Genomic DNA, 27560 nt, shown 5'->3' on the forward strand with positions numbered 1-27560 from the left:
AATGTTTTGATAGTATTTTCATTATGGTCTTCAGTTTCTTAACAATTGAGTTGTTAGCTAATTAGAAGTGCAGAACCAATACATGGCATCCTGTAAAAAAACAAAACAAAACAAAACAAAACCACGGGCTTAGTAACAAGCAAATAAAAAAATATAAAAACATTGGCTCTATAATGTGTCAGTATGCTCTGGACTTATGTAATCAGTGACTCTTAACTCTTGCTCCAAAAGGAAGTTAACATTTGTAGAGTCTTAAAAGATTATATAAAAAAGAAAGGCAAAACATTAAACAAAAAACGTTTTAGACCTTCTAGTCCATCCCTAATGACTAATTCTCCATCATATATTTTCATCCATTTGGATTGTAAATGTTGCCCAGACCAGAGATGGCAGTGGCTCACACTAGGGTGGTAGTAGTGGTGGAATGGTGAGGGGCAGATGAATTGGAGATATTTCGGTAGTACAGCCAAAGAGACCTATCAATATTTTGAATGCAGAAGGTCAGTTAGTAAGGAGAGAAATCCAGACGACTTTAAAATTTTTGGCCAGAGTGATTTTACCTTTTACCGACATACAGATGACCAAGGGAGGAGCAAAGTTGAGAGGATGAGTTATTCAAAATAGTATTGTGGTCATGCCAAGCTATCAGCATTAAGGCATCCCTGTAGAGATGTCCTGTTGACATTCGTGACCCAGGGTGAATTAAAAAAAAAATTGATAACATACTACTTTAGTAGTTATTATTAATTCTTATTATTACCACGACTACATCGGGGAGTAAAAGCTCAGCAGCCTCCGGCTTTTCCTATCCCTGAAAAAACCGCTAATATAAAACGCATTTCTATCCAAAAGTTCCCATTCATCCTCCCGCTCTGGGAACCGGGAGCGCCCCTGTCCAATCAACTTCCAAATCCCCTGCGCCAGCGAGTGGGCGGGGCTCAGCTAGATTCGTTGGCCTCCGCTTCTCTGGCTTGGCCACGTTAGAAGTCCCATAGGTCCTTGAAGGTACACAAATCATCTATATATTCATTAGAAAAATGTAGAGGGCATTATCACAATTTAAGCTTAACTAGATTAAATAATTTACAAAATTTTCCTCATATTATTTATTTGTTTTATTTAGTTTCTTATTTTATTCTATGAATATAATAACCACCTCCGAGCTTTACGGATCTGCGGGTCCTTTCCGCGCGCACGCGCAGTTGTTAGGGAGGGCGGGCCTGTTTCCGGGTGGCGCGTGGGGCTTGAGGCCGAGAACGGCCCTTGCTGCTACCAACATGGAGACCTTGTACCGTGTCCCGTTCTTAGTGCTCGAATGTCCCAACCTGAAGCTGAAGAAGCCGCCCTGGTTGCACATGCCGTCGGCCATGACTGTGTATGCTCTGGTGGTGGTGTCTTACTTCCTCATTACCGGAGGTAACTCGGGCTGTCGGCTGAGGCGCAGAGAACTGACCCGCCCCGGGAGGCGCATCTGTTCCGCTGACTCTCAGCCCCGGGGGAAGCATCGCTCTGCTCTGGATCCTTTCTGAGGGTGGAGGGGAGTTCTGGGGTCCGGAGTGTTAACGTGCAAGTTTATTCGCCCTGACGCCCTGTCTTGAGAGAATTCGTGTTCTCACTCCCATTGCCTTACCTCTGCTAGCACCCCCCATCCCAGGGATCCGAGTCAAATATATTTTTCAAGGCCAAATTGTTGCTTTTTTATTGCTTACCATATGTTGTTTGATAAAGGTCCCGAGAAAGTCTAGTTTGGCCAACTCCGCTTCCATGGTTCATTGATAAAGGTCCTGGGAAAGTCTAGTTTGGCCAACTCCGCTTCCATGGTTGGTCAAGAGCTTGTGGGACTTTTAAACTTGTCTTTGTCCTGGACTCTTGGAAGAGACTTGACAATCTTTAGTTTTGTTGGTTCAGACCTACCGTCCTGTGTTGCCTTTTGCATGACCTACAATAAATATGAATGGAATTTTCCGAAATCACAGGTTTGATAAATATTTGGGATCGGAGATGAGATTTGCAGACTATACTGTGTTTCAGTGGGCAGAAGTTGAGAATTAAAAAAATAAGATAAACAGCATTACTATTAAACGCTTCTGAATTATCTGTCATCTTATTCTGTCCTTTTCAAATAGAAAATTGCAAAGGGGCGTTGCCTTATGTACTGGTGAGTTGGCAATCCGGCTGGTCTTTTCAGAGCCACTACCCTTTCAGGCCACAGTTCCAAGATTTACTTAGAACTGTGCTACTGTGTACATTTAGATTTGGGGAAGTGGTGTACTTAACTTGGAAATTATAAAATTAATTTAGATTTTGGGAAGTGGTGTACTTAACCTGGAAATTATAAAATTAAAGCTACGGATTTGGGACAGCAAAAGTAGTTCTACTCTTAAGGGAGTGGCCATATATTGTTACTTTCATAGATGTTTTGTGAGAATAGTTGGCACTGAAGGGGGGGATTCAAACTGAGAGAGCTTGAGTTCTAGAAGGCACCTTTGAATTTACCCCCTTTCCCCAATCTAGAGTAGTGAGAACTAACTTATGTTCCTTTAAATAAATTACATTTAAATATTTGAGTTACATTTAAATAGTTTTTTGGTAACAAGATACTATCTAGCATTGCATTAACATTAACCATTAACATTTGCTCATCTAGTTAATAGCTACTGTACTGAATAAACAAAATTTAAAATGCATGTGGCTTTTAAAAATAATAGACTTTTAAAAATAAATAATATAGAGTAATTCAATGTTATTATTGAGTGCTCGCTTCGGCAGCACATTACTAAAATTGGAATGATAGGGAGAAGATTACCATGGCCCCTGTGCAAGAATGACTCGCAAATTCGTGAAGCGTTTCATATTTTTGCAGTTCACGAAGGTCATTGGACAAAAACAAAAAAAAACTCATTATTCAATAATGATAATGAATATGCTAGTTTCTTTCCTGTAACCCTTACTTCCCTTGGAGTCGGATTCTTTTTGAGAAGCCTCAGTTTTCTTTGTGGCCCTCTTTTTTCCCCTGTTGATTATTGTAATGGGGAGATCTCTGTCCCAACCATTGGGGGAAAGTGGAAAGGATGCCTTTTAGTGGCCAGGTCTGTGAGGTATCAGGTATGATGAATGGGTTTTGCCATTGGAAGGGAAGAAGTCTCTTCTAAAAACTGAGTGCACCTTTACAAATAAACTATTTGTTGCTGACAAATAGCCAGCAAATAGATATTGAGTCCCTGTTAAGTTCCAGGCACTAGGTACTGGAGATAATAGAACAAAACATAAGGACCCTGACCTCCTGAAGCTTATAATGTCATAGTTGAGACATGTTAAATGTCACATAATTTTTTTGTCCATTAAAAATGGTCACAAAAACAGGCCAGGTGCAGTGGCTCATGCATATAATCCAACACTTTGGGAGCCTGAGCCGGTTGGATCATTTGAGCCCAGGAGTTCGAGGCCAGCCTGGGCAACATGGTGAAACCCTGTCTCTACTAAAAATACAAAAAATTAGCCAGGCGTGGTGTTACACGCCTGTAGTCCCAGCTACTTGTGAGGCTGAGGCAGGAGAATTTCTTGTAACTGGGAGATGAAGGTTGCAGTGAGCCAAGATTGTGCCACTGCACTCCAGCCTGGGCAACAGAGCAAGGCCCTGTTTCAGAAACAAAAAACAAACCCCAAAATTAGCCAAACTTGGTGGTGCGCACCTGTAGTCCCAAGTAGCTGGGACTACAGTGCAGGAGTTTGAAGTGGGAGGATTGCCTGAGCCTGGGAAGCTGAGGCTGCAGTAAGCTGTGATGGCACCACTGCACTCCAACCAGGGTGACAGAGCAAGACCCGATCCTGTCTCAAAAAATAAAAACGAACAAAAAAATGGTTACAAATACGGTGAAAGAAAAGAACAAGAGGTTTTTGAGAAAATAAAGGGAGTTGGAAGCATCATCTGGATTGGATTGGATTGGATGTGATTCCTTAGGAAATGATATGTAAGCCAAAATCTGAAGAGTTTGGGGAAAGGATATGCTAGGCAGAGGGAAAAGTAGGGCAAATGTGAGACCAAGAGACCAATTAGGTGGCCTTGTAGTTGACATAGACTATACAAGGTTTGTAGTAGTGGAGATTAGGATAATATAATGAAAGATATGTTGGAAGTAGATTCAGTAGGTCTTGAATTTACTGGGTGTAGGGGAAGAATGAAGTGGGAAGGAATCTTACAGGTTTTTGGTTTGAGCATCTGAATAGATGGAAGTATCATTTCCTGAGATTGAAAAAACAAAGTTTTTGGTGGAAAATGGTGCACCAGAGGTTTTTCTGGGGTAAAATTAGTTGGATATGTCAAATGTACAGATGGGAGTCTAGACCTGAAAAAAGAGGCCTGTGTTGAAGTTGGTAAACTAACAGACATTTCTGGAACTCCCATGAGACATTGAAGAGCATAGGCAAAGTCCCTGTTCTTGAGGAGCTTACATGTAATTCTAGTGGTACTGGCATTATTTGAGAGGCCTTGGCACATCACACTGAGAGTCTTTAGCACGTGAAATTGAAAGCCCTGGGAGTTCATTTTGAAGAAAAGTAGAAGAGGACAGTGGACCAATCCCTGAGGGCCTCCAACATTTAGTGGTTTTATAAAAGAAGAGGTCCAATAGAGAGGTGGCAAGAAACCATGAAGAGAAGTATCACAAAAGCCATAAGAAGAGGTATTTTTCAATAAATTGGTTTAGTAAACTGGATTGAGTGCTTCTGAGAAGTCTCCTAAGATGAGAACTGAAAAGTGTCCATTGAATTTGACAACATGGAGATCATTGGTGACCTTAGAAAGAACAGTATCAATGGTTGCAGAAGCGAGATTGGATTGAGTTGAAGAATGAAGGGTAAGTAAGAAAGGGGAGATGGCAAGTTTGCCTAAGTCTTTCCAGAAGAAAGTCTGACTCCCTTTCAAAACACAAAGATAGAAATAGGATGTTAGCTAGGAGGATCTGAAGTCAAGGAGGATTGATATAGGGAAGGAGAGCTTGAAAATACAGGAGAGAGGAGAGATACCCAAAGGAATAAAGTCCCTGAGATTACAAGTGGGAAAGGACTCCTGATAATTGCAGAAGAGATCCCACATAATAGGAGGTAGGAATCTTCCTCTATGTAGCTGGAAAGGAGAGGGTGAGGATGGATGCAGGTACCAGGTATTTGTAGATTTGATGGGGAGAAGACAAGGGAATTCCTATAGGATTGTTTTGTCAGGCTAGGATAAGGGAGATAGGCTTGTTATGCTTAAAAAAAGCTGGAGATGAAGATGTTTGAGAACAGTGGAGAAGGTAGAGTAGATGTTGACAGTGGGAGACTGAGAAAACTATTAGTGTTGATGAACATTAATGATCACAATGACATTATGACATAATGGTGGACGTTAATGTTAATGATTATGAATCTCTAGTATTGCCATTCTGCCTGATGGCGTGGTTTTAAAATGGCCCCTTGTTTTACATTTAAGCAATTTCTCTAGTTATTTTTCAATTTATAGAAACAAATCTAAGTATATCTGAGACAATTTTTGTGAACTGAAGTAGAGCCTTTAATTTTAAATCTCCTTTATACTAAAGTCATTCCTGAGTATTAGCAACTGTTACTGGATGAATTTCCTTTATGAAATTTGTACTTCATTTAGATATCATATTGTTTTCGAAGTAATTCTAAAACATTGAGTTGAATGTCTGAATGATTTTTCAGAACCTTAGATTAGTTGGGCCACATTTGGTTCTAATAATACAATCAAAACATTCATATTTAAATGAACCTTGGCCGGGTGCAGTGGCTCACACCTGTAATCCCAGCACTTTGGGAGACTGGGGAGACTGAGGGAGGTGGATCACCTGAGGTCAGGAGTTCAAGACCAGCCTGACCAATATGGTGAAACCCCATCTCTACTAAAAATACAAAAATTAGCTGGGTGTGGTCGTGGGTGCCTGTAGCCCCAGCTACTCGGGAGGCTGAGGCAGGAGAATTGGTTCAACCTGGGTGGCAGAGTTTGCAGTAAGCCAAGATGGCGCCACTGTACTCTCAGCCTGGGCAACAGAGCGAGACTCTGTCTCAAAAAAAAAGAAAAAAAAAAAAAAGTAAATGAACCTTAAGAGACAATGAAAGCTAAAATCCTGTTTTCAAAAATTAGGAATACAATCTAATCTGTTCTGCTGTCTTTCTTATAGGAATAATTTATGATGTTATTGTTGAACCTCCAAGTGTTGGCTCTATGACTGATGAACATGGGCATCAGAGGCCAGTAGCTTTCTTGGCCTACAGGTAAAAGATACCTTTTTGAATGATTTGGTGGTGGGAAAGGTTGCTGGGGTATGCCTGCAACCTTTGGGATCCATCTATATTTAGACAACCGCTGTTTAAAAATGCTGAATTCTGAAATGGCAGAAAATGAGTCAACAACAAGAGTATATTATTTATTAAGAAATAAGGTATTTCATAATGATTGATGTATCACGAATTTACAGTGGGGTGTCAGTTTAAACTACATTTATAGATTGTTCTAGGGGTCAGCGAACTATAGCTGCTTTTTTTTTTCCCCAAAAAAAGTTTTATTGGAGGTAAACATGCCCATGTGTTTGTATGTGATCTATGGGCTGTTTTCAAGCTACAGTGGCTGAGTTGAATAAGTGTGACACAAACCATATAGCCTGCAAACCTAAGATATTTACTATATGGGTATTTAAGAAAATATTTTTGGACTATACCCTGGTCTATACCATTAAATGACAAAAATAGTTTTGAGACTTGAGGGTTCTGTTTCAGCAGTGAAACCCCATTCCAGTGTGGTTTTGTTCACCTAAACAATGCTTATATTGCTTTCTAAAATTTACTTAATAAATGTCTACCTAAACATAGCTATATGTTTCTATTTGCAGTAATGCTATTTATGCATAGAATATTTCTGGAAAGATTTATTGTTATTCTCTGTGGATGGGAGTTAATGACAGGTTGATGGTAGAGAGGTTTTTTATAGTGCCCTCTTTCACGCTGTTTGAATTTTGAACCTGATGCATATATTGTGTTTTCAATGAAAATAATTGACCAAAAAAAAAAAAAAAAAAAAAAACCCTCTTTACATATGCCTATGTGTAATCATCCCTTTAACAAGAAATTTTCTTTTTGAGGTCCCTGAACTATGAGAATTTGATAAAAGCTCTGTATCCCTGGAAAAATCACACACGTGCACACACACACACACACACACACACACACACTTTTACATATAATTATAGGGGTTTGTAGCTCACTGAAGTTCTTACGGGGCTCATGGAGCCTTATTTAAGAACACTTTCTTTTTAAAATATTTCCATTTGAAACAGGAAGTTTATTATTAACATAAAACTTCAAGAAACACATCTCACCAGTTCAAAATTAGTTTGAAATTGATAGTAGAAATTTAAATAGCATAACTTTTTTTAAAAAAGCTAACTTAGACTGGGTGCATGGCTCACGCCTGTAATCCCAGCACTTTGGGAGGCCGAGGTGGGCGGATCACGAGGTCAGGAGATTGAGACTATCCTGGCTAACCCGGTGAAACCCCATCTTCACTAAAAATACAAAAAATTAACCAGGCGTGATGGCACTCACCTGTAGTCCCAGCGACTCAGGAGGCCGAGGTAGGAGAATTGCTTGAATCTGGGAGGTGGAGGATGCAGTGAGCCGAGATCACGCCACTGCACTCCAGACTGGGCAGCAGAGCAAGGCTCTGTCTCAAAAAAAAAAAAAAAAAAAAAAAAAAAGCTAAGCTGAAGTTCTGGGTAAAGCATTCATATACATAAAATATGAGCATTTTACATAAATGGTTGTGTTAATTGAGGTGTTATAACTTTTTTTGAATATGAATTCCATGAAGACAAAGATTTTTGTCTGTTTTATTCATTGTTGTATCTCCCAGAACCTAAAACAGTGCTTGCTACCTAATAGACTCAATAAATATTTGTTGAATGGACAGATGAATATCCAGAGGTATAGTGAAATAGTTGTAAGGGTAAGAATAAGAAATACAGCACAAAAATGTTTTAGCACAAAACGGAGATAGGAATTTCAACTTAGGGAAACATTTCTATTTATTATCTTCCTATGGTCATTCTTTTCTTTTCCAGAGTAAATGGACAATATATTATGGAAGGACTTGCATCCAGCTTCCTATTTACAATGGGAGGTTTAGGTTTCATAATCCTGGACCGATCGAATGCACCAAATATCCCAAAACTCAATAGATTTCTTCTTCTGTTCATTGGATTCGTCTGTGTCCTACTGAGTTTTTTCATGGCTAGAGTATTCATGAGAATGAAACTGCCGTAAGTTATTTGTGTAATCAGCAACTTATGTTGCAAAGTGGTAAAATGATTACCCGGAAAACGTAAAGTCATAGGAGATTTAATTTAACTTTCATTTACATGGGTGAAAAATCCAGAAACCAAATATATTTGTGACTTGGTCAGGTTATAGCTATAGTTAATAAAAATTGAAACTAATAGATCTTCTTAGTTGTTATCCCCATGAATGTTCATGAGAAAATTTAGTTACTTTGTCCTGGCATCAATGACTGAAGATAGTCATTGTTTCTTTCTTTTTTTTTTTTGAGACTGAGTTTCACTCTTGTTGCCTAGGCTGGAAATGCAATGGCACGATCTTGGCTCAGTGCAACCTCTGCCTCCTGGGTTCAAGCGATTCTCCTGCCTCAGGCTTCTGAGTAGCCGGAATTACAGGCACGCACCATAGCACCCAGCTATTTTTTGTATTTTCAGTAGAGATGGGGTTTCACATTGACCAGGCTGGTCTTGAAGTCCTGACCTCAGGTGATCCTCCTGCCTCCCAAAGTGCTGGGATTATAGGCATGAGCCACCGCGCCCTGCTGTTATTATTTCTTTAAAATGCCTTTTGGCTAATCTGTAACACAGGATTCCATTAGTATTAATGGTAGGGAATAGCTTCAAATCACTCATTGTTACTGTTCTTTGAATATTGGTGGGAAGAAATTATGCTGTGAATGGGAAAGGAGAATTATTGCCCTTCAAAAAGATAGGAAAAGGATGTTTATATATTTGTGTGTGTGTGTGTTTAATGTGTATTTAAAGATTATTTTGATTCAGAAAACTTTTCAATATCTTTAGAAGAAAAATAAAATGGTTTATGGCATCTTTCATAATTCTGTTTATGATTATTTGAAATGTGAACAAATATCACATTTCCATATATACTGATTTAATCTATGGATGCATTAGTAACTACAGTAATGACAGGAAATTTGGCAAGCATACCACAAAGATTAGCTCTTAGTATTTTATTTTTTTGGAACTGTGTTAAACATCAAGTGTCAACTATATTGATTTCTTAGTGTGTTTGAATTTTACAAATTCACTTGTTCTGTGACTTAACCTGTCCATTGTCTGTAACACCCCTGGGGTAGAATGGGCAAAAGTACTTATCCCACAATCGTCGTGTTCCCATTTTAGTCCTGGTGGGATGGGAGGGACAGCATGAAGGTCTTTGTCAGCTGAATATCTGTGTGGCCATCCAGCTGCCTCAGTTTCCTCTGGCAGCAGCTCCTTTTTTTTTTTTGAGACGGAGTCTAGCATTGTTGCCCAGGCTGGAGTGCAGTGGTGCAATCTCGGCTCACTGCAACCTCCACCTCCCAGATTCAAGTGATTCTCCTGCCTCAGCCTCCCAAGTAGCTGGGATTACAGGCGCCCGCCACCACGCCTGGCTAATTTTTTGTATTTTTAGTAGAGACAAGGTTTCACTATGTTGGCCAGGCTATTCTGGAATGCTTGACCTCATAATCCACCTGCCTCAGCCTCTCACAGTGCTGGGATTATAGGCGTGAGCCACTGCGCCCATCCAGCAGCTCTTATTTTCATTTGGGGAAGGCATTTCTGGCCATTGGCTAAGTTGTATGAAGACTAAGGTACTCCAGCTTCTTCTTTTTGTTCTTTGTTTTTTGCTCCTAATAGCAGTAAGTCACCATAGCCTGGTAAGGTATACTGCTATAGAAAAGACTGAAGTTTTCATTAGCAGAGCAAGGAAAGAGGAGACTCCCAGATAGTATAAAGAGGTTATTGAAAGACTCATGCCTGTAATCCCAGCACTTTGGGAGGCCGAGGCGGGTGGATCACGAGGTCAGGAGATCAAGACCATCCTGGCTAAAACGGTGAAACCCTGTCTCTACTAAAAATACAAAAAACTAGCTGGGCGTGGTGGCAGGTGCCTATAATCCCAGCTACTCGGGAGGCTGAGGCAGGAGAATGGCGTGAACCCAGGAGGCGGAGCTTGCAGTGAGCCGAGATCGTGCCACTGCACTCCAGCCTGGGCAACAGAGCGAGACTCTGTCTCAAAAAAACAGAAAATTAACAACCTAAACAAAAGAAACCTTTGGAGGCATGTGTCAGAACAGAGAAAGTGTCCTGGTTTTGCTTATAGAATCAGATTTTCTCATTCTACCTACTGTTTTCATTCTACGTAGTGTTTTCCTTCTTTATAGTTTTAGGTCCTCTTCCTAGGAATGAGTCTATTAAGAAAATAGGTGTTTATCTTTTAGCTCTGGCACTTGACTTTCAGGATAATAGAGCTATCTCCTACTGACAGAAAAGCTTTGACAAGCGTTTAATACTCTGGATTTCTTTCATTTTACTTTTGCAATCATTTATGTGAACATTGGTCTTCCTATCCACATTCTATAGGCTAGTGTGTAACACTGTTGACTAAATCCAAACTTCAGGCTAGGGAAAAAGGGTATACTTTCTGGGTTTCAGTTGTGGATTATGTTTAGATCTAATCAAAACAGGACAGTGGTCCAAACAGAAAATTGCTACTTTCTGTATCTTGTTATGCAACTAAATCTAAGATTTGAATTTTTAAGATGAATTTATGGCTCCCTTTGTGATATCATTTCTCATTTGCAGCTCCTAATGCCTGGTATCTTGGGTATGGAGTGGGGAGAGATAATGGACAGTTTTATATAAGACATGGAAGTAATGATACTACCTTTCCCGGAATATTTGCAGGCCCCAGAGGAGATGATGAGCAAGGACTATTGTCCTGTATTACACACAACAGGGTGTGGTTACTATCCCAGCAAGGAAAGGGATTCTTCTTTCTTCTTTCACGCAAATTATCTATGATGACCTAATAGTTTGATAGTAGTGAGTGGAAAAACCACAGCAATAAAAAAGATGTCAAAAAAACACCAATAGCCACTGGTTTTTCCAAATCAACTAAGTTTCTGGCATCTGAGATAAGGATGGCTGTAGCATAAGGTGTACCATGATAACCTCCAGGGTGGAATTCTTTTTTACAAAGATGTTACTTTTAGCAAGAGATGCCTTTGAAAAGGAGAAAACAGTAGCACTGAAACAGTATTACTGGTTCTGTTTTCTGATTTATGCTTTTTTGAGACGTGATGTTCCCCCATTGATATAATTTTACTAATTAAAACATGTTTTATTTGATGTTTTGACTTTTAAGAAACGTGGATGCTAATAAAATAAATGACTGTTGGCCACGTGCAGTGGCTCTGGCCTGTGATCCTAGCATTTTGGGAGGCCGAGGTGTGCAGATCACTTGAGGTTAGGATTCAAGACCAACCTGGCCAACATGGTGAAACCCAGTCTCTACTAAAAAATAAAAAAATTAGCTGGGTGTGGTGGTACACGCCTGTAATTCCAGCTATTTGGGAAGCTGAGGCATGAAAATTGCTTGAACCCAGGAGGCAGAGGTTGCAGTGAGTCTAGATTGTGCCACTGCATTCCAGGCTGGGTGACAGAGTGGGACTCCATCTCAAAAAAAAGAAAAAAAAAAAGAATGACTGTTTATTAACTTTGCACACATAGCAGTACATTTAAAAGGAAAAAATTAAACCGTAGTCCCTAATATTTTTATTAGTACAGTCTCAAAGGAGTAGTTTTCATTGCAAAAATGAAAATGTTCTAATATAATTTATGAGGTAACATATGTTAAATCATGTATGTATGCATCCGTATGTTTGCTGCATTTTAAATATACATAGACTCAAAGAAAATGATGTTCGGTTACCGAGTAGAAGACTGGTATAAGTTTGAACTTGGTTCTTCTGAAAAATAATGAATCTTCATTAGATTGTCTTTAGCCTCCACTCTTATGGCGTGGTCTCGACTTACTACTACCTCTGCCTCCCAGGTTCAAGCGATTCTCCTGCCTCAGCCTCCCAAGTAGCTGGGATTACAGGCATGCCCCACCACGCCAGGCTAATTTTTGTATTTTTGGTAGAGACGAGGTTTCGCCATGTTGGCCAGGCTGGTCTCGAACTCCTGACCTCAAGTGATCTGCCTGCCTTGGCCTCCCAAAGTGCTGGAATTACAGGTGTGAGCCACCAAAAGCAGAATCTTAAAAAAAAAATAAAAATAAAAGGTGGCCTGTGGTGGCATGGTAATGCCCTAAAATCAGGCAAGGTGTTCAATTGGACATGGAGGGATGGGTTCCTACATTCAGGCAAATTTGTTATAAAGCTGTATAAAACTAGTTGAAATAGAGTCTATCATATAATTGAGGACAAAAGACCTGCCTTATTTCAGCTGGCAAAAATGGCTTTTTAGCAGTTTCACCTAGTGTTTATTAAGCTTGAGAAGAAAAGCTAAGGAGCTTCTGGATAAATCCTGCGATCATGAGATCAGTTCAGAAAATAAGTTCTCTTAAAGGGAGAAAGGAGTAAAAAATATGAATGTAATAATATTTAAACTAACATCATTTAGAGAATGATATGATGCATGTATGTGATTCCATGTAATTGAAAATACATAAATACTAAAACATTGTATTCGTTTTTGACAGACCTCTTTCTAAAGTGTTTGTTGTATTACATGTTAACACTCACATTTGTATGTGGCAAATATTTATTATTTGATAACTATTATTTGCTGGACACTGAGATTAAGCCTAATTTAACCTTCTCCACTGAGGGTCATTTTACCTTTCTGTTATGCATAGTACTACTATTCAGTTTTGTTGATTTCACTGACCTGTCACTTCTCATGGCGATCAGTATATACCTATTGTAATTTCATCCTTTCTCTCTTCTTCTTTTCAGTTTGCTGGTTATTCTATGACTTGAGGGAATAGATAGCCTAGCTATTAATTGCCTTTTAAATCAGTCCTGGCTGAAGGAGAGCTTAATGGCTTGGCTTTGTAACCATACTTTCAGATGTTTGAGAGTCTCTTTCATTTCCTTCCAGATTTGGAGCTGTATTTTAGAGAATTAAGACTGTAGAGAAACTGGCAGCTGGATTGTTTCAGTGGCTAAAAAGCTTATATCCAAAGTTCATTTTTAGCAAATAAGGGAGGTAATTCATTCTAAAGAAACAAAACATTTGTACAGCTGCTGAGGACAGTGTGTAGTAGAGAGGGTGAGGAATTTGGAGGCCAGTTTCGGCCTGCCAGTTGATAGCTCTGAGACTTTGGATTAGTTCTGTGAACTCTCTTGGCCTCAGGTTCCAAACCTGTTAAATGAAGTATAATAATATACCTTAGGGAGTTACAGTCGTCAAGATTAAATGAGAAGGTGTGCTCTGAAGCATAATGTAAGTGTTAATCAATGTCAGTGGTTTCATTCTAAAGATAGAGTCCTAAAAATTCTATGTCTCAAGTTAGATGATGGCCACAGTTTCAAAAATAAATGAATAAACCATTACTGTTTTTGTTTTCTTTTGTTTTGAGATGGAGTCTCGCTCTGTTGCCCAGGCTGGAGTGCAGTGGTGCGATCTTGGCTCACTGCAAACTCTGCCTCCCGGGTTCACGCCATTTTCCTGCCTCAACCTCCCTGGTAGCTGGGACTACAGACGCCCGCCACCACGCCCAGCTCATTTTTTGTATTTTTAGTAGAGACGGGGTTTCACTGTGTAAGCCAGGATGGTCTCGATCTCCTGACCTCATGATCCGCCTGCCTTGGCCTCCCAGAGTGCTAGGATTACAGGCGTGAGCCACCGTGCCCGGCCTGAATAAACCATTACTGTTTCTAAAAGAAGAAAGTGAGGTTTCCATTTCTAGGAACATTGGAGTAGGTAGTAGACAAGGCATGAGGAGACTTGTGTTTTAATGCCAATTCTGTTCTTTTCTGGTCTTGTGATTTTGAGCAAAGCACTTAATTGCTGTCACACTCTTCAACTGTAAAATGAGACTAATCCTTGTTTCACACACCTTTTTAAGATTGTTGCAAGGGTTAAATGCAATAATGAATGTGGTAGTGTTTTGAGAAATTTCTGTTAGTGCTAACCTAGCACAGTGCTTGCTTTAATATACAGAGGCACTAAGTGATTATTGAAATCATAGCCTTAAAGATTAAATAGAAGGGCCTTCATGGTGACTTCTCCTGTCTCTAGTTGGTTTTTGAGTACTTGATTTACTTTTTATTGTATTTCTCTACAATTTTACTTATGTAAAATTCTCACAGGCCTGAATATAAGATTATGAAATTTCTGGATCCTGAGAGGGGGCTAAATGTTTGAGTATATATTATAGTTAGTGTATTTCAACAATTTTATTTTTATTTCCTACCAAGAAGTGTAGTAATGTATTTGTTCTTCTTTTCTTTTTTCTAACATGGTATCTTTATAGCATTATAATATTTCTTAGTATCTCCAAAATTGTCCTTAAGGTAAAACTGTTTTAAGTTTGGCAGCTTTGAACAGGACATGTCTATTTAAATATTCTTTTCTATCTAAATATAGGTTGACAAGCATAGGTCACCCACTAGTTACAAGGAAGGATACCATAATATATAGCTGTATTAAGAGATAGAGTACAAAGTATATATTCGTATATAGGTATATGCAAATGATAAGAAGTTACTCCTAATGAGTCCTTAGTACCCTTGTTTCATAGTGTAAGCTAGCTGTTGGGTAACTTCTACTATAGAGTGTAAATATTAGTGAATGCTTGCTTGAACCTTTTTTTTTTTTTTCTTGTGAAGCTTATGTTTTAAAGTATCCTTTTTGTGACACATCAGGCATTATAGTAGCAAATTTATGTAAGGTCTTTAAAGTCAATGTATATATGCAAAGAACCTTTTAATTTTTAATTTTTTTTCTTTTTTTCTTTCTTTTTTTTTTTTTTTTTTTTTTTGCGGGGGACAAAGTCTGGCTCTGTTGCCAGGCTGGAGTGCAGTGGCACGATCTCGGCTCACTGCAACCTCCACCTCCCGGGTTCAAGCAATTCTCCTGCCTCAGCGTCCTGAGTAACTGGGACTACAGGCATGCACCACCACACCCAGCTAATTTTTGTACTTTTAGTAGAAACGGGGTTTCACCATGTTGGCCAGGATGGTCTCAATCTCTTAATCTCGTGATCCACTCACCTTGGCCTCCCAAAGTGCTGGGATTACAGGCATGAGCCACTGTGCCCAGCCAAACCTTTTTATTTTTAAATTTTTGTTCAGTTTTGGATTTGGGAGGAGGTGAGAAGTATTGGGTTGTAAAGGTGGTTGTGTTAGATGAAAGTTCTCTTTATTCAGAGTGTGGATTGGCCAGGCTGATATAGCAGAAAGAAAAGAGTGTATGAGTTCTAGGTTGATTGCATTAGCTGAACATAAGTCTAAGTCATACAGGGAGTCAGGTGAGTTCAGTAGCTGAAAGGGAGGAAAGTCACATTCTTGAGTGTTTGCTGTGTGCCAAGCACTGGAGGAGACCTAAGTATTATCAAGTAGTTTATAAATCCTACGTTACCAGTGAAGAAACTTGGGACTCTAAAAATAGCAGCTAACATTTGTTAAGTGCATATAACTATGAGTAGCAAGTACTGTATGAGTAGATTCTGTTATAATCCTTAAAACTCTTTGAGGTAACTCCATTTTACAGATGAGGAAACTGAGTGAGGTTTGCCAGGCTCACGCAGTGAGTGGTAGAAGCAGGGTCAAAAGGAGAGGTGTTCTGAAGCTGTCAGTAAGTGTAGGGTGTTGTAAACCGCCCCTGCCTTTTTTTTTTTTTTTTTTTTTTTTTTTGTGAGATGGAGTTTCCCTCTCTTCGCCCAGGCTGGAGTGCAGTGGTGCAATCTTGGCTCACTGCAACCTCCACCTCCTGGGTTCAAGCAATTCTCCTGCCTCAGCCTCCCAAGTAGCTGGGATTACAGGCGTCTGCCAGCATGCCCAGCTAATTTTTGTAGTTTTAGTAGAGGTGGGGTTTTGCCATGTTGACCAGGCTGGTTTCAAACTCCTGACCTGGTGCTCCACCTGCTTCAGCTTCCCAAAGTGCTGGGATTACAGGTGTGAGCTACCATGCCCGGCCCAGTAAACCCTTTCTTAATGTGGATACTTGTACATAATTTTTCCATTTTTTTTCCTGATCCTGTAGATTCTTAATTAATAATAGACTTTAAGGGTTTATTGCCAAAGGAAAGGTTTGGAACTTTTATGACACCAGATTTAATGCTTTAATTTAAAGGAGATTTCAGGGCCTAACTTGCACATTTAATAAAAGGATCTGTTTGACCAGCATGAAGTTTGACCTTACCAGCAGGTACAGCTAAAGCTCCTATTATCCAGACTTTTCCTGAAGTATTAGAGGTTCAGGGGCAGATGTTTGTACACACTGTTTTTTGAAGTCTCAAAGGCTCACCTCCCAGTCCTAAATAGCTTCTGATTTTCCCACTTCTCTTCTGTTAATATTAGAGTTTTTAGAAATCCAAACCAGTTTCTTTCCATAAAAAGCAGTTTGATTTTTGTTGCACTTCTGAGAGCCCAAAATAGATTGATTCTGACTCTTAACTTTAACTTTTAGACATCATTTTCTTTTCTTTACTTCCTTTTCTTATTCTGTGTTGTTTAGCACATTGCTTTGTAACTTTAAGAGGGAAGGGCCAGGCGCAGTGGCTCACACCTGTAATCCTAGCACTTTGGGAGGCCGAGGTGGATGGATTACCTAAGGTTGAGCATTTGAGACTAGCCTGGCCAAGACAGTGAAACCCTGTCTCTACTATAAATAGAAAAAGTTAGCTGGGTATAGTGGCGGGTGCCTGTAATCACAGCTACTTGGGAGGCTGAGGCAGGAGAATTGCTTGAACTCAGGAAGTGGAGGTTGCAGTGAGCTGAGATTGTGCCATTGCACTCCAGCCTGGGCAACAAGAGCAAAACTCCATCTCAAAAAAAAAAAAACCAAAACCAAAAAACTTCGCCGGGCTTCACGCCTGTAATCCCAGCACTTTGGAAGGCCAAGGCAGGCAGATCACCTGAAGTCAGGAGTTCCAGACCAAGCTGGCCAACATGGTGAAACCCCATCTCTATAAAAATATAAAAGTTAGCCAGGCATGGTGGCGTGCACCTGTAATCCCAGCTACTTGGGAGGCTGAGGCAGGAGAACCACTTGAACCTGGGAGGCGGAGGCTGCAGTGAGCTGAGATCACACCATTGCACTCCAGCCTGGGCAACAAGAGCAAAACTCCGTCTCAAAAAAAAAAAAAAAAAGAGGGAAGGATAGTAGAACTGAGGCTCAGTAATTTATTTGTATATTGGGGTGAGGGGGGCAAGATATGAAATAAGGACCATAATGAAGAACATGGAGTTATATTTTTGGATTGTTATTTTGTATCATAGAATTTGTTTTGGCATTTTGAAATAGTGTAATAATAATATAAAAACAATTCTTTTCACTTTTTGTGCTGATAATTGTATTTCTGCAGGGGCTATCTGATGGGTTAGAGTGCCTTTGAGAAGAAATCAGTGGATACTGGATTTGCTCCTGTCAATGAAGTTTTAAAGGCTGTACCAATCCTCCAGTATGACATGTGGAAAAGAATGAAGAGCAGCAGGAAAAGAATGAAGAGCAGCAGTAAAAGAAATATCTAGTGAAAAAACAGGAAGCGTATTGAAGCTTGCATTAGAATTTCTTCTTGGTATTAAAGAGACAAGTTTATCACCGTATTTTTTTTTCCCTGCTGACCTATTGCTATACCAACAATGTTGAGTGGCATTTTCTTTTTAGTTTTTCATTTCTTAAAGAAAATATACTCCATATCTACAAGTATAATATCAAATAAAGTGATTGTTTTTTACAACCCCCTTAACATTTTTTGGAGATGACATTTCTGATTTTCAGAAATTAACATAAAATCCAGAAGCAAGATTCCATAAGCTGAGAACTGTGGACAGCTGATCAGCTTTACCTGTGGTGCTTTGCCTTTAACTAGAGTGTGTGATGGTAGATTATTTCAGATATGTATGTAAGACTGTTTCCTGAACAATAAGATGAATGAAAGGAGCAGAAATAAATACTTTTTCTAATTAATACCTTTCATGTTTGTTTTTTAACTGACAATGTTAAGTTTTTGGTCTATTAATCATTCATTCCCATCTTATGACTTTCTGTAGCTACTTTGGTAGCCTAAGGTTTCAAAATATGGTTGGCAGGATGCCTTGAGAGTTAGCATCTTTATATCCTTGTAAATATTCAAGCACAGGCTGCATATCTATGTCAGAGTTGTCAATGTGAATGTGCTAGATGAGCACATGTAAAAACATCTCTAGACCAATCTGGTCTTAATTTCCTCTATGCAGGCCTTTCGGTTCTTTCTGGCTGGCCATGGGCTTCACTTCTCTGATGACTCAGTTCATTCTTTCTTAAGATCTTTAAGTTTATAGTGAAATTTTCTCTCAAGTGAGCTTTTTTCCTGCTTATTGCAAGGCTGATTTAATTATAACAATTCTTGAAGTAAAAAAAGACTTATTCAAAAAGTTCTGAGTACTTTTTTCATGGTAGGCAGCACTGAGAGTGTCATGGTGAGTAAAATGAATAAAGACTGTGCCCTCATAGAGCTTACATTCTTGTGGGGAAATCAGTCAGTATACTTAAAATGTTTTAAACTGTCAGATACTAATAAATTCAACGAAGGGGAAAAAAGCAAGGCAAGTGAAGGTCTGTATTATAGAGAATAATGAGAGAGATGGAGAAAAAGGGTTGCCATATTCCAAAGCCTTGAGAGAGGAAAACAGTACCTGTATGTACTTACGTACTTATCAGCTTAAAAGGCTTGATTCAATAGTAATAACTTTTTTTTTTTTTTTTTTCGGTCATTTGCTGTATTTTAAAACCTTGTTCGAACTAGGTGGACAGGAAGTAACTCATAGGTGATTATGGCTTTAAAAGTCTGCTTTTTGTCATATTGATTGAGTAGTGAACAGTTCCTATTTAAGTACCATAAGATGGTGCTGTTGTTTTTTTCTGTTTCAAGCTCTTAAGGCTTTTCAGGGAATAATAAATGTATATTTACCAAATAAAGTGAAATATATTTAAAATAATTATATTTTAAAATATAATCAATAATAAAAACTTTTAAATCAATGTGTAAAATGTGTTGCTGGTAAAAGTACAATGATTATGTGAAGAAACAAAATCATTGTACTAGGTTTAAAATGTTTTGGGGACATGAAACCAAAATGTCACAGTCTGAGGGAAAGCCTGCCAAGCATTATTAACATGAAAGAGGTTAAATAGGTGAGAGAGTAAATTTACAGACTAAATTGGAAATAAATAAATCTTTGATTTTGTCACAGGAAAGATGCCCCAGGGAGAGGATACTAAAGTGTAGCTGGAAGTGCAAAATGTTTTAGTAGAGCATAACTCCAGCAAAAGGAGAAGGAAGGGTGCAGAATTATGGGAAACTGTTAGACAGTGATGCAGAGTTGACAAAGCTGCTGTCAGCCCAGTGGGAGCTCCGGAGCAGAGACTCCCTGTTAGAGTGGTATGTTGGGCAGAAATGGGTAGACTACGGTCCCACCGCATTGTTAGGTCATTGGCTGGGGATCACCTCACCTGGCTAGAAAGTTGAGGTAGACTTTCTGAGTTACTGACACAGCCAGTAACTGGGAGCTATCAGCTAGCCACAGCTGGGTAGCGAGTCCTTTCTTGAGGGGAGATCTGAGCAGCACATCTCTGCCAAAAATTTATAAAGAAAACATCCTATTTATAGAATTAAAATGAAATCCTATATAATTCACTTAGAATGATTATACTGTGATTATTTACTTGAATTGCAAAGTTAGAAGTAACTTAGGTGCTCAGTAAATGGTACATTTCTGAAAGGTAAAGTTGGAAGAAAAATATTCTTTTTGCTTGAATGTTGCTCTGAATAGCAGAGCAGTTGTTTCCATTATGTGCTGCTATTTTCTGGTGCAGAAGATCAGTCTTTGAACATAGTAATAAGAAATATACATTTATTTATTCAAAGGAAGTCATGTGCCAGATGCTGGATTACATCTGAATGAGCAAGAAAAATACAGCATCTGTCCAGGTACTTACAGTCTGCTGAATACACACAAATAGGCGCAAATTCTCTTTGTTGTGGGAGCAACACCTAAACCCAGATTTGAGGTAAGGGAAGGCTGTAGTTTGTTGTTGGAACAATGAGTTACTAGTCTGCTTAAAAGTTTCGAGCACTGATACACGTTTGTCCAAATCTTTTACTCATTTTTCTTACATACTAAGACTTAATTGCAAGGAAGAGAAACTCAAGCTATCTTAAAGAGGATAATATGTTAGGATACTGGAGAATCATGATACTAAAGACAAGCATGCAGCAGGGAGTACTAGAATGGGGAATGTGGTACTGGAAGGACTCTTGTTCATTTCTGATATATTGTATGGGTCTGTGTAATGCTTTCCTCTCTGTAAAACTGGTCACTTCCAGTTCAGAGTGGTGAGAATCGTGACTGCTAACCTATCTTGATTATTATGCTTGACGCCTTCAGCCACCACAGAGGAAATTTCCTTGATTGCATAACAGACTCAAAGTCCAAAAGTGCCAGAGAAAAGACTAGTTGACCAGTTTGGTTGATGTATTTACCTAGAGTGTTCTTACATGTTGGAAAATACATTCAAAGAATTGGGTTAGGTTGTTGGCTTGTGCTTCAAGGTCTGAACAGTGGAAGCATTAATATGCACCAAGGGATGATAGTACTTGCTTTTCACCATATTTTTTATTTCTTGTAACACCGGTAAATTTGCTAAGATGCTTTCTTCATACACCATGTATGTCTTTGTTTTGTTTGTTTGTTTTTTTAATATCATGGATACATAATGATTGTACATATTTACGGGGTCCATGTGATATTTTGATACAAGCATACAATGCGTAATGATCAAACCAGGGTAACTGGGGTATCCATTACCTCATGTATTTATCATTTCTTTGCATTAGGAACCTTCCAATTCCACCCTTTTAGTTACTTTGAAATATATGATAAATTGTTATTCACTATAGTCACCCTATTGTGCTACAGAACACTAGAGCCATCCTTTTATCTAATGTATTAATTGAAAAAGGTATCATTTTAAAATCATTAGAATTTTTTTTTTTTTTTTTTTGGATGGAGTCTCACTTGCCACCCAGGCTGGAATTCAGTGGCACGACCTCAGCTCACTGCAACCTCCACCTCCCAGGTTCAAGTGATTCTCCTGCCTCAGCCTCCCAAGTAGCTGGGGTTACAGGCACATGCCATCACGCCCTGCTAATTTTTGTATTTTTAGTAGAGATGGGGTTTCACCACATTGGCCAGGCTGGTCTCGAACTTCTGACCTCAAGTGATCCACCCGCCTTGGCCTCCCAAAGTGCTGGGATTACAGGCATGAGCCACCACACCCAGCCAAATTATTAGAATTTTAAGTAATTCAAATTGGAATGATTCCAATAATAGAATTAACTAAATGTAAAGTAAACAGTGCTACCATCTCAAGTAGCAAATATAATTGCATTATGTGGTATCTGTCTAATAGAGTAGCTGCTGGCTACATATGGCTATTGAGTATTGGAAAGGGAGCTAGTCTGAATTGAGATGTGCTGTAAGTATGAAATGCATGTTGGATTTTAAAGACTTCATATCAAAAAGTAAAATATCTCTTTTTATGTAGATTACAAGTTGAAATTTTTGTGTATATTTAGTTAAATATCAAAATTAATTTCATCTTTTTATCTTTTTAAATGTAGCTACTGGAAAAGTTTAAAATTAACATATGTGGCTTGCTTATTTCTGTTGGACAGCACTAGTGTAGACCAATGGGTCTCAAACAGAGTAGAGAGTTTATTAACACACAGATTACTGGGCCCCACAAATTTATATAGAAAACCTATGATAAAGAAATACTGGTCCAGGCGCAGTGGCTCAGCCTATAATCCTAGCACTTTGGGAGGCTGAGGCGGGTGGATTGCCTGAGCTTAGGAGTTCGAGACCAGCCTGAGCAACACGGTGAAGCCCCGTCTTTACTAAAATACAAAAAATTAGCCAAGCGTGGCAGCATACGCCTGTAGTCCCAGGTACTTGGGAGGCTGAGGCAGGAGAATTGCTGGAACCCAGGAGGAGGAGTTGCAATGAGCTGAGATCGCGCCACTGCACTCCAACCTGGACAACAGAGTGAGACTGCATCTCAAAAGAAAACAAAAAAAAAGAAATACTGGCCTGGCATGGTGGATCACACCTATAATCCCAGCACTTTGGGAGACAGAGGGAGGTGGGCGGATCACTTGAGGTCAGGAGTTTAAGACCAACCTAGACAATATGATGAAACCCTGTCTCTACTGAAAATACAAAATTTAGCCGGTGTGGTGGCACGTGCCCGTAATCCCAGCTACTCGGGAAGCTGAGGTAGAAGAATCACTTGAACCCGGGAGGTGGAGGTTGCAGTGAGCAGAGATCACACCACTATACTCCAGCCTGGGTGACAGAGCGGACTCTGAAAAAAAAAGAAAAGAAAAAAGAAATGCTGTTTATAGAATTAAAATGGAGAAAACCTATATATTTTGCTTGGAAAGATTATACTATATTTGTTAATGTTTATTTGAATTGTTAAGTGTGAAGTAACTGTTTCTGATTCAGCAGGTCTGGATGAGGTCTGAGAATCCGCATTTCTGAGAAGTTTCCAGGTGGTACTGATGCTGCTGATCCAAGGACCACATTTGAAGAACCACTGCTTTAGACTAGGGGTTAGCAAGCATTTTCTAAGTAGGGCCAGATAGTAAGTGTTAGGCTTTGTGGGCAATACAGTCTCTGTCCCAACTACTCAACTCTGCTGTAGTAATATAAAACAGAAGAGGCCAGAGGATACATAAGCAAATGAGTGTAGCTGTGTTCCAATAAAACTTTATGGATGGATAATAACATTTGATTTTTATTTATTTTTATTATTATTATTTTTAATGAGACAGAGTCTCATTCTGTCACCCAGGCTGGAGTGCAGTGGCATGATCTTATTGGCTCACTGCAACCTTTGCTTCCTGAGTTCAAGCAATCTTCCCACCTCAGCCTCCTGAATAGCTGGGACGACAGGTGTGCACCACCACTCCTGGCTAATTTTTTTTTTTTTTTAGTAGAGATGGGGTTTCACCTTGTCCAGGCTGGTCTCAGAGTCCCGACCTCAAGCGATTCGCCCACCTTGGCCTCCCAAGTGTTGGGATTACAGGCATGACACACTGTGCCCGGCTGAAATTTGAATTTTATATTTCATGAAATATTCTTTTGATTTTTAAAATATAAAAACAATTCTTAGCTTAAGAGCCATATCAAAAAAAAAAAAAAAAAAAAAAAAAAAAAAAAAAAAAAAAAAAAAAAAGCCTATCCCTGCTCTAGAATACAATTGTAAAGGGAAGTGGGTGGCTAGAATAACGAGGCTATTCTTGAAACCACGTTGGCTTGCACTGGGGATTTTGAAACCAAACCAGAGAAAAGTGGTTGGTATTAATTTACTGGAGAGGTATTCATTAACTGTCTTCAGGTATCATAAAGACTGTCATGCAGTTCATTCTCTGTCATTGTAGAGAGCAAATCCTAAGAAAGTTATACTTTTATAGAATAGAGAGAGAGTATTTGAAACAATTAGTGCTTCTTCAAAATGAAATGCATAAAGGGCATAAGCAAGTAATTCTTAAAAGACAAAACACATGAAAATATATTTAGTGTTTACTCACATACTGAGTGCAAATTGGTATAATCTCTTTAGAAGACAATGACAATGTATTAAGTCTTGAAAATATGTATGCCTTTTGTCCTAGCGATTTCCATTTGTAAGAATTTATCTCCCCTGAGATAACCAGGGATATGCATGAAGATGTATGTACAAGGGTGTTCACTGTAATGTTTCTTAAAAACAGCAAAAATGAAAGCATACCAAATGATCAGTGATAGGGGAATAGATAAACCATATTGAATAGAATATTATATCACCATTAATTATTTTATAGAGGAATATTTAATAAAGTAGTAACTATTCATGATACATTCAATGAAAAAAAATTGGGTGAGATTCCATTTTTGTTAAAGAAAAAAAGTAAGGCCAGGTGCAGTGGCCCCTACCTGTAATCCCAGCACTTTGGGAGGCCGAGGCGGGTGGATCACTTGAGGTCAGGTGTTTGAGACCAGCCTACTAAAAATATAAAAATTAGCTGGGTGTGGTAGTGTGCACCTGTAATCCCAGCTATTAGGGAGGCTGAGGCAGGAGAATCATCTGGAACCAGGAGGTGGAGGTTGCAGTGAACCAAGATTGTGCCACTGCACTCCAGCCTGGGCAACAGAGGGAGACCTTGTCTCAAAAAAGAAAAGAAAAGGAAAGAAAGTAAATGTGTGCATTAAAAAATGACTGGAAAGACTTCTGACATTTGCGTATAACAGAGTAAGACCTATTCAATGACTTCCTTATAGTAAACAACTATAAAATTGGAATGTAATACAAAAAGCAACTTCTCAAAGCTCTGAAGAGTGAGAAGATTCTGCTGAGGAGTACAAACAGGGAAGAAGGGAGGACAGGAGCTAAATGAAGTAAATTTTCTTGGCCTACTGCAATTAGCATAATGTGTGAATAAGAAGAAATACTAGTGACCAGGGTAACTATGGCTGCTGAAGAGAGTGGGGGACTCCTGAAAGGAGATGTTTAAATTTTATCTAACCACATTCTGACTGATCTCTGAACCACACATGCACAAAATAGATTCAAAGCAGCTCAGAGAGTAAAGATGCAAATTAAGACGAACTGTCACCGAAGAAACAAAGTTTCCATTCAAGTCCAACATAGATAATTCCTGCTAAAGCAAAACGTCTGTCATAAAAAATAACTTTAACAAATGAGCATTAGTAATGTCTAGAACAAATCCAAAATTACCATACAAAATAAAAGAAAATGGAGCACATCATTATTATTATTTTTTGGAGACAGAGTCTTGCTCTATCGCCCAGACTGGAGTGCAATGGCATGATCTCAGCTCACTGCAACCTCCACCTCCCACGTTCTAACGGTTCTCCTGCCTCAGCCTTCCAAGTAGCTAAGATTTCAGGTGCCTGATGCCACGCCCAGCTAATTTTTATGATTTTAGTACAGATGGGGTTTCACCATGTTGCCCAGGCCGATCTCGAACTCCTGAGCTCAGGCAATCCACCCGCCTTGGCCTCCCAAAGTGCTAGGATTATAGGCGTTAACCACCATGCCCAGCCAAAAGGGAATACATTCTTAAGAGAAAAGAAAACCAACTGAAATAGACCCTGAGATGAACAAGGTACTGGAATTAACAGATCAGGTTTTTATTTTTTGGTTTTTAAAATTATTTTATTTTATTTTTGTGAGACAGGATCTCACTCTGTCACCCAGACTGGGGTGCAGTGGCATAATCATGGCTCACTGAAGCCTCAACTTCCCACCTCAGCCTCCAGAGTATCTGGGACTACATGGTCGCACTACCATGCCCAACTAAGTTTTTGTATTTTTAGTAGAGATGGGGTTTTGCCATATTGCCCGGGCTGACAGACAAGGATTTTTAAACAGATAATGTAACTGAACTCAACATAGTAAAGTGAAATATGCTAAACAATGGGAATAAAAAAGAAATCTCAGCAGAGAAATACACATATTAAAGAGTTAACTGAAAAACCTATGTTCTGTGCTCCCAGAGGTGAAAAAAAAGAAAAATCTAGAACTGAAAAATAAAATCTCTGAGGCAAAAATTCACTGGATGGACTTAGCTAAGTGGAGATGACAAAGGAACGAGCAAATGAACTTGAAAATAAATCAGTAGAGATTATCCAAGATGAAGAACACAGAAAAAAAATTAAAGAACAGAGCTTCTGGAACCTTTAGGTAGTATCAAATGGTGTAACATAACTGGGATCCCATAAAGTGAGAGGAAAGAGCATATGTTGGAAAAAAAAGTTGAAGAAACAGTGGCTGAAAATTTCTCAAATTTGACGAAAGTTAGAAATTTACAGATAAAAGATGTTCAATAAACACAAACCAGAATAAACATTAAGAAATTCATGCCAAGACAGATCTCGTAGTCAGACTGTGGAAAGCCAGAGATAAATAGTAAATCTTGAAAACAGCAAGATAAAAACAATATTTATTTTATATATTGGAGAACAGCGTTTGACCTCTCACCAGAAACTATGGAGCACAAAATAGACTGGCACAACATATTTAAAGTGCTTTGTATGTGGGGGCTTGGGGGTAGAGGTGAGGTTGGGGAAGTTGCTTAACCCAGAATTCTATAACCAATGAAAATTTTCTTTAAGACTGAAGATGAAATACAATTTTCAAATGAAAGAAAACAAAAAATTTGTCCAAAGACCTGCACTAAAAGAAAAAAGCTTTTCAGACTGAAAGGAAATAATGCAAATGGAGATTTAGATCCTTATAAAACAATGGAGGGTGTCAAATGGTGGATATATGGATCAATGCAAAAGGCTTTTAAATTTTTTTCCTAATTTCTTTTTAATACATACAACTTTATACTAAGAATAACAACTGTATCTTGTAGGGTTTATAATGTACATAGCTATAATAAGCATGATAGCATAATGATTAGAGATGGGATATGGGTCTACAGTGGCAAGGTTGTATTATAGTACATAATATATAATATATATTTTATATATATATATGTATTTTTTTGAGACAGAGTCTCACTCTGTCATCCAGGCTGGAGTACACTGGTGTGATCTCAGCTCACTGCAACCTTTGTCTCCTGGGATCAGATGATTCTCATGCCTCAGCTTCCTGAGTAACTGGGATTACAGGTGCACACCACCATGTCCATCTAATTTTTGTATTTTTAGTAAAGACTAGGTTTTGCCATGTTGGCCAGGCTGGTCTCGAACTCCTGACCTCAAGTAATATGCCTGCCTTGGCCTCCCAAAGTGATGGAATTACAAATATGAGCCACTGTGCCCAGCCTCACATAATGCAAAATTGAGAAGAGGCAGGAAAGGAGGAACAGAAACGAAAAACAGAGGAGACAAATAGAAAACAATAAAATGGTGGGCTCAAACAACCATACCCGTAATTGTATTAAATGTTACGGGACTAAACACTTTAATTGAAAGGTTAAGATTGTCGGGATGGATGAACACACATATACATAATTGTATGCTGTTTATGAGAGACTTACTTTTCATATAAAGACATAGCTCAAAATAAATGGGAAAGGAGATATACTATGCAAACAGTAGCACTAGAAGGTTGTACTGACTATACTAATGTCTACTAAAATGTATTTCAAAACAAAAAGTATCCCCAGAGAAAAAAATGTGTATGTGTATTTCAATTTCATAATGTCAA

The 27560-nt window shown here is 38.8% G+C and overlaps 1 protein-coding gene and 1 non-coding gene across 3 annotated transcripts; both read left to right on the forward strand.

Moving 5' to 3' along the window:
• Positions 1 to 1221: 1221 nt before the first annotated feature.
• On the forward strand, positions 1222 to 18260 carry OSTC (oligosaccharyltransferase complex non-catalytic subunit). Of its 2 annotated transcripts, none has more exons than XM_025386809.1 (4): positions 1222 to 1440; positions 6183 to 6276; positions 8118 to 8315; positions 17656 to 18260. In XM_025386809.1, exons 1-4 carry the CDS (start codon positions 1278 to 1280, stop codon positions 17672 to 17674), a joined length of 474 nt encoding a protein of 157 aa, XP_025242594.1. In that variant the 5' UTR covers positions 1222 to 1277; the 3' UTR covers positions 17675 to 18260. The 2 variants fall into 2 exon arrangements, with proteins under 2 accessions (XP_025242594.1, XP_025242596.1); XM_025386811.1 differs by having other exon boundaries at positions 1222 to 1416.
• LOC112625533 lies at positions 2755 to 2859 on the forward strand. The gene has a single exon (XR_003119627.1). It is a non-coding gene; the product is annotated as a U6 spliceosomal RNA (small nuclear RNA).
• Positions 18261 to 27560: the final 9300 nt, after the last annotated feature.

The sequence above is a fragment of the Theropithecus gelada genome, chromosome 5 (genome assembly GCF_003255815.1).
Source record: "Theropithecus gelada isolate Dixy chromosome 5, Tgel_1.0, whole genome shotgun sequence".
Lineage (NCBI taxonomy): Eukaryota > Metazoa > Chordata > Mammalia > Primates > Cercopithecidae > Theropithecus > Theropithecus gelada.

What these genes read in the sequence shown, in the direction of transcription:
- OSTC (XM_025386809.1), top strand. Translation starts at nt 1,278, where the DNA reads ATGGAGACCTTGTACCGTGTCCCGTTCTTAGTGCTCGAATGTCCCAAC. An exon ending in CTCGGGCTGTCGGCTGAGGC is followed by an intron (nt 1,441 to 6,182) that starts GCAGAGAACTGA and finishes TCTTTCTTATAG; the next exon opens with GAATAATTTATGATGTTATT. An exon ending in GTAGCTTTCTTGGCCTACAG is followed by an intron (nt 6,277 to 8,117) that starts GTAAAAGATACC and finishes TTTCTTTTCCAG; the next exon opens with AGTAAATGGACAATATATTA.